A 7448-nucleotide genomic window follows, 5' to 3' on the forward strand; every position below is an offset into this window, starting at 1 on the left:
AAAACAAAACTTTGCTGAATTTCTTTTGCACATAGTCAGAACATTTCCTGCCTTGTTTGATGATTATCAGATAATTTAGAGAGAAGGTGACTTGACTCATCCCACACAGTCTCAATGTGTGGGATGGGTCGACCGGGTAAATTTCCATTTCTATGTAGTAACTTTCCACAGTAACAGAGGCTGTTATTTATGTCTTCTTTACTAACTGGGTGGTAGCATGTTTGCTTGTTATGGTGCCTTTTAATAGAGTACGCCAAGTCTTTTACACAAACCACAACATGCTGCTGTAAGGTATAATCTTGTTATGTGTTAAGTTTTATTTTGACAATTTTTCTACACTTTCTTGGGCTGCACTTTTTTATAAGTTTCATATCACAAATATCATATAGTAACTACATTCCAATAGCATGTAATTAGTGCGGCTCAGAAAATATAAATTACACTATACTATACTGATATACTATTCAAACAAGTACTGAATATTTGAGCAGTGCGTTATTTTTCATATGTTTGCACCATCCAGGGTCACTTAACAGGGATCAAATCAATCAATAACCAATAATTGCCAAGTGCCAAGATTGCTCCGATTATGGCAACAGTCAAAAAGTTTATGGATGATGAAAACTTTCATATTACATTCTGTGAAGATTCAGTTGGAGATGTTCAGTGAGACGTTGCTTCAAACTAACTAACAAAGTGACTGAGATATCAGATTTGACAGACATTCATTAAATGAAAGAATGAAAGGAGACAGATCCGCAGCATGTTGGTCCACCCTTATTTTTTATTGTGTATTAAAGGATATTGTATTAACTCTTTACTGTCAACTTTGAACCTGCACCTCAGGTTATTCCTGATTTTTACTCATAATGCTGAGAAATGACAGTCAAGTTGCATAGAACCAATTCTGAATTTTATTCAGTCAAATTAAACAACCCATCCTTGTGTGCAGGTGTGAAAATGTTTGGCACCTTTCATTGTCTGTTTGAGCATTAGTGCATATGTACTGTCTAACACTACAACACACACTCTTAAATATAAAAGTATGTTAAGAAAATAAAAGACATTTATACAAAAATGAAAAGGATGGCACATTCACAGTTTGTATAAATTAAATTCACATTCACTATGGATTTGTATATTAGGAAAACATCCTTTTATTTCCCTTTAAATTCAGGAATCAAAGCTGTGCAAAACAAATGGGTCAAATTTGGTGAAAATTCAGATGGGAATCAGCTGTTGCATAGTTTTATATCTGTGCATTTTCTAAACAAATTGTGTGCATGAGATACATGTTTTTATTGTGTAAGTAAAAAGGTTCATTTTTGTATAAATATAAGAATTTCTAGAATTGTGTATTCAGTGTATTTTCCTGTGGAAAAAGACCTGTGGATTTGTTTCTGTGTTGAAAGGCTTTAAGGTCTGTGTTGGAGATTAGGAGCAGTGACCAGGACCTAGTATTCTCATGTACATACTGCATGGGCACATTAATAACGCCTTAGAGAACAGTTCATAAATACCAAATCTATGGACTAAAAGGACAAAAAAAAAAAAAAACCCTCTTTACTCTGTGTTTTCTACTTGTATCCACTGTGACCTTTTTTAATTGAACATTACTAGAAAACCGACCTTACCTGCTCATCTGAAGATTATTCCTAATCGCAGCTTTTGGACAAATTTTGAGCTTGGAACAAACAGAGCCTATAGGGAGAAATAGATGAAGAGAAAGATCCCAATAGAACAAATCACCACCAGTCCTGTGTTCAGGATGATCCTGGTTCGTGGAGGTTCATAAAGGAGCTCATCTAAAGTCTTCTCCTGTTCTTGAACTGCAACAACCGGAGCTTCGGTCAGTTTCTCCTGGAAGCCACAGAGACAATCTAAGACCCTCTTTACTCCTCCCCCACCAAAGCAGCCGTCCTTCTTCTCTTCATCTCTCACTCCTTTCCCTTCACCCTCCTCTACTGTTTTAGGCTCAGAAATCAGTGTGTGGCATCCATTCTGGATTGAATGATTGCTTTCTATGACATTGGCTATGACCATATGTGATTGGCTTAGTCGGGCAATTTCATGACTGGCCTCAATGCCATTGAGCTTGTTTGGGTGGTGTTGACTCTTTTCTTCATCCACCACACTCGTTCCTTTCAGCTTTAGAAGCTGCAGAGTGGCAGCACCAGCTTTCTGTTTTTCTTGCACTTTTAGCCTCCTCCTCTTGTTCAGACCCCACAGAGTAGTGGTTCCTATTTGTTCTTTTTTGGGTGGAGGGGTGCAGAGACTCACAACAACAGTCACTAGAGCTGACACCCAAAATAAGATGGTTGCCACATACATGAAGTGGACATCTTTGATGAACGATGGCCGCTCATCAGGCTGGTTGCAGTGTGGCTTATGGTAAACAAAGGCCAAAATCAGACGCAGTGCTCCAAGTACAAACCCTACCATCCCGCCCCAAAAGGCCCCCGTCTCATTGCAGCGATTCCACAACACACCAAGCAAGAAGAGCGCCGCTATGGGTGGTGTCAAGTAATCTGATACTTCTTGGATGTAGTAGAACATCTGGCCTCCCTGCATCGTGATGATGACCGGCACCCAGGCAATGCTTATAATCACCATGAAAACAACAAATAGTCTGCCGACCATGACCAGCTCCTTGGAGGACACCTGCTTTCGTAGCATTTTGTAAATGTCCAACGTGAATATGGTGCTCGCTGAGTTGAAGATGGAGTCCAAGTCGCTCATTAGGGCTGCGATCATGACGGCCATCATCAGGCCACGCAGACCAACAGGCAGCACTGACATTACGAGCCGGGGGTAAGCCACGTTGCTGCAGCCAGCTGGGGAATTGCACACTTCCATGCAGTGCTCAGGACTTATACACATCAACTCATCAGCGAACAAGATCCTGGAAATCATCCCTGAAATCAATAAGACAAACATGTCACTCTTGGGGTCTTGTGTTGCTCACTCAAATATCAACCATCAGATCTACCTGGGATGACAATGATGAACATAGGCAGGATTTTCAGGAAGCCGGCCATGATAGTAGAACCTTTGGCATGGGCAATATTCTTTGCTGCTAGAACCCGCTGCACAATGACTTGATCTGCACACCAGTACCTGAAACAGAGATTGAGGATTAACAACAAGACTCCATTAATGGACTGAGTTGTTTTATAACAATAATAACAGTTTACTCACTGCTTGCACTCATTGCAAAGGCTCTTTGTTCAGAGATCTGTCCTGCCGTTTTTATTTGACCAGGTTAACAACTTTTAGAGGGGTTGCCATAAGCTTTTGCACATTAATAGTCCCAAGCTAATGAATCATACTGATTTTAATGATCCCTGACTTATCTTTTTTTCTGAAATGTCTTCTCAGCTGTTGCACAGATTTTCAAGATATTAGCTTCAGAACACAGTTATTCAACAGACTTATTAACCACTGACTTCCTCTACAATGTGAATGACATCATCATGATGACCCAATATTGTCAACACTGTAATCCATTACACCTGCTATAGATCAGCATGTTAGCACTGTACCAAATAGAAGCAGGTGTCTGGCCCAGCAGAAATCCCGGCCAAGGCATGTCTGGATCCGTCGGGCCTCGAAGGATCTTGAGAGCATCTGGCTTCGGGTTGAGGTGGTGGTGGCAGGATTCATTAAACCTCAGGTTCGGATAAGACAACAAGATGGCAGTGATATTTGGACTTGCCTGCATGTACTTGGTCTTCACCTCTTAAAATGACATGACAGTGCATGTGTCAAATATGGTGTGTATAGTATGTTCTTCATTAATGTGCACAAATCGTATAACATCAGCCCACAAAAGATATAGGGAAATAAGTACCTTCAAGTCCTCCCACCTTGATGAGACTGAAAACTGTAAGGCATAGTGCTCCAGCAATCATGAGCAATGCCTGAAGTGTATCAGTGTAGATGACAGCAACCAGGCCTCCGGTGACTGTCAGCACAGCAGTCATGGTGATGAGGACAATGATTGACAGATAGAGGTTCCAGCCTAAAGATTCGTGGATGAACAAGGCTCCGGAATAGAGGTCCACTGACAACTTGGTGAAGATGTAGAGGATGAGAGATAATGTGGCGTAATATACCTTTAGCCGCCTCCCTCCATACCGTTTGGACAAATACTCCGGCATGGTGTAGACTCCACACTGAATATACACAGGGATAAAGATCCAGCCCAACAGCTGGAGCAGTAATAGAGCATTGAATTCCCATGCAGCCACACTGATCCCGCTAGCAGCACCGGATCCAGCTAGACCGATAAAATGCTCACTCCCTATGTTGCTTACAAACAAAGAGGCCCCCACAGCCGCCCAGTTCATGGAGCGACCGGCGAGGAAGTAGCCGCTCACCGTGTTCCGATTGGATTTCCACATGACGAGGAAGCCAATCCCTAACACCAGGATGAAATAAACAGCTACAACGATGATATCTGCCACTTCCATGGCGGCCATGTTTGAACACCCTCGTGTCTCTAAAACCGAACCCGACCCACTTCTGAATTATGAATAATGTTTTTGGGCTACACGTATAAAAAGCCAGCTGGTTTTTGACCTATTGCGTTAAATCTGAGCTTTACGCATAAGTCCCACTTGTGGTCTATCAGCTCACTGAACGGCCCACTGTAGCTGGGTGTCAACTGAGGCGGCTGCAAAAGATAGAAGTCATCTGGAGCCTGCAACAAACAGACACACACACACACACACACACACACACACACACAAAGACAAGGACCTTATTTCCAAAGCAGCACTTAAATATCAGTATATGCTGGTTATACACAAAGACCTTAATTTAGATCAAAAGCTCTTTATCATATTTATCTTAAACTGTTTAAAGCTTATATATCTGTAAACAAGAGACACGAGACCTGTTTAGTTGCTGCCAACATAGTTCTGTACTAATGTAATTACTGTAAAATGACTGTAGAATGTATACTTCAGGTATACATAGATCTACTACCATATTCATAAATATTTAGACATAGCTTTACGCACAGTGCTGGTGATGCTGTGACATGTTAAGTTTGGACTCTTGCAAAAGAGTATGAATTTATCTACTTTTAAGTATAGAATTTATAAAATATTGCTTATGCCTTTCTTTTGGTATTCTGCTGACTTTAATACACGCGTATCTACAAAAGTATGCCGGTATCCTGGTTTTTAGTTCTTCTAGTAAACTTCACACCTTGTTTTGTCAACTGCAGCAACTCCCCATGACAATCAAACTCCTCTCTAACTGTTAGTGGATTGTTCTATTTCCATTTTTTTCACAACACCGTACACTTGCATAATTTTTTTTTTAAACTTAACCGATATCTCTTGACGGAAATGGAGGAAGTCTTGATTATTGCAGTCCCCGGTTCTGTCAAGACCCCTATAAGCTGTGTAAACACAGAAAAAGCATGTTTCTTTTCTTTTCCGTCATGTCTTTCCAGTGCACCTGCACAGCAGAGCCTTTCATGAAGCCTGCTGTTCCCTCGTGTCTGCAGCCATTTCAGACGGTGGAGGAAGCTGAGAATGACAGACAACTGTTTGTGCTGAGTTTAAGCGAAGCAGAGCTGTCAGCATTTCACCCTTCGTGTCAATATATAAAGTATGAAAAAAACAACAAAAAAAAAACAGGCCCAGGGCTCAAGGGTGTTTTGTTTAACGTGGGGCTGTAAAAAGGTTGCAGCAAGTTTAAGGACATTTCTTCCAAACAGTACCAAATAGCTCCAGGCGCTGAATTTAGGCCTTTATTTTTGTGGGGGGGGGGGTCTCTATGAATTCAAGTGAATGAAAACACCGTGAGGGTGAGTCACGGTTCCTAAACTAATGCTGCACTTCCTTTTTTACCAAATACTTTGTTAAAGACAGAGGAGTTTATTTATGAATCTGCCCTTCATATTGTCATGGGGTTTGTGTATTACTAATAATACTATTTATTACCCGTAATACTTGGAATTATTGTTCTGTCATACTGCAAGCAAGATTAAAATTAACCTACATACATATTATATTCATGCATGTCATTGCTGCACTTTTTACTTTTATCTACACTAAAATAACAGCTATTCTTTTTTCATTTGGGACTTTCTAGGACATTATATAGTGTAGTTTTTTTAGGATACTAATATTCCAAACTATTTATGACTCTGACAAAACCAGTTTAAAACATTAAAGAAACATTTGACTTACCAGCTGTTTTCTCTCGTGTCTCTACTCCCAGTGTGTGTTTAAAGAGAGAAACCTGAGACCCGGACTGGCGGCAGATCCTCACTGCTGCAGGCCGCGAGGTCTTCAGTTTATTAACACGAGTGGAAGCCTCCACCCACAGCAGCAGCATCACCACCTGGGTGGAGGAAGCAAGCTGTTTTCTGATTGTGAAATCACATAAAGTCACTTTACCATTCATAAATGTAATCAAACTGAGGGCACACCTGTGCTACATGTGCTACAAAAAAGAAGATCATGCCATAGTACTGTAGCATTCATCACTGGGGGAGGCTGTGAACCTATACCTATACTCTGTATATATATTGTTGATTTCTAGTACTGATTAAGTACACAGATATTTGCACATTTGACTGTAATACACCAATAGCTCAAGAACATGACCAACCAGTCTTCATGCCCTCATTTATATGCTTTACTGGTTTGAGGACCCCGTTCAAGGCAGAATGAGAAATGTCTTAGGGGCACAATATGGAAAAGAGGCGGTTAAAAAAAAAACTGGAACAGCAGCATGTGCTCAGTCGGGCAGAACACTTAACAAAGTAGTAGTCACAGTACGTAGTGACACTAATGGTGACACCAGATGGATGAACTGGCTTATGTAGAAATTATGCACGGAAACCTACCTCGTCACACCTGAGGGACAAAATAAACTCAATAAGGCCCCTGTAGTACCTGGGGGAGGAAGAGGAGGAGGAGGAGGAGGAGTTTCAGCACCATGAGTTTAATTAAGCACTTTGAAAGCACACATCAATCAAAATGCTTATGCTTTGTTACTTTATTGTTTTGGCAGGCAAATATTTAATGTACAAATGTTTGTGTGTCAGTCGTTAACACCTTGAGCTTACAATACACACACACACACACAAAAAGGAAATTTGCACATCATGTATTCATCACATGCCATAAAGAAAGTAGTTCTTTATTCAGATGAAAAACTTATACTGCAATGTACAAATCTGTCTGTACATTCAATGTAAAGTTAGGACCATGGAGCAGACTTTTTTTTTTTTTTTTGATTAGAAACAAGAAAGAGACTTGTCTCTATAATCTGTACACAAATCAAAATGTTTTGCATGTCTTCCCACAGTCCTGCACAACCACAAACACTTACATTTAGATGTATGAACAGATTGAACAAACAAAACTTACCGTGCCATTCAGTGATATTCGTCTGTGGGCTGAGCCAGGACAGTTTTTTCCTCC

General features: G+C 40.6%; 1 protein-coding gene across 1 annotated transcript; it reads right to left on the minus strand.

Annotated features, from left to right (window-relative positions):
- Positions 1 to 764: 764 nt before the first annotated feature.
- Positions 765 to 6330, minus strand: LOC137108496 (sodium/myo-inositol cotransporter-like). Its single transcript, XM_067493160.1, has 5 exons — positions 6207 to 6330; positions 3851 to 4702; positions 3543 to 3738; positions 2990 to 3117; positions 765 to 2915 (listed from the first exon to the last, which is right to left on the minus strand). Exons 2-5 carry the CDS (start codon positions 4479 to 4481, stop codon positions 1702 to 1704), a joined length of 2169 nt encoding a protein of 722 aa, XP_067349261.1. The 5' UTR covers positions 4482 to 4702; positions 6207 to 6330; the 3' UTR covers positions 765 to 1701.
- Positions 6331 to 7448: the final 1118 nt, after the last annotated feature.

This window comes from Channa argus, chromosome 23, assembly GCF_033026475.1.
Source record: "Channa argus isolate prfri chromosome 23, Channa argus male v1.0, whole genome shotgun sequence".
Lineage (NCBI taxonomy): Eukaryota > Metazoa > Chordata > Actinopteri > Anabantiformes > Channidae > Channa > Channa argus.

Excerpts from the sequence above, each read along its gene's own strand:
- LOC137108496 (XM_067493160.1), bottom strand. The coding sequence starts at position 4,481 with ATGGCCGCCATGGAAGTGGCAGATATCATCGTTGTAGCTGTTTATTTC. Across the intron at positions 3,118-3,542 it reads CAGACACCTGCTTCTATTTG|GTACTGGTGTGCAGATCAAG; the intron begins GTACAGTGCTAA and ends TCTCTGTTTCAG. Across the intron at positions 2,916-2,989 it reads GTTCATCATTGTCATCCCAG|GGATGATTTCCAGGATCTTG; the intron begins GTAGATCTGATG and ends TATTGATTTCAG.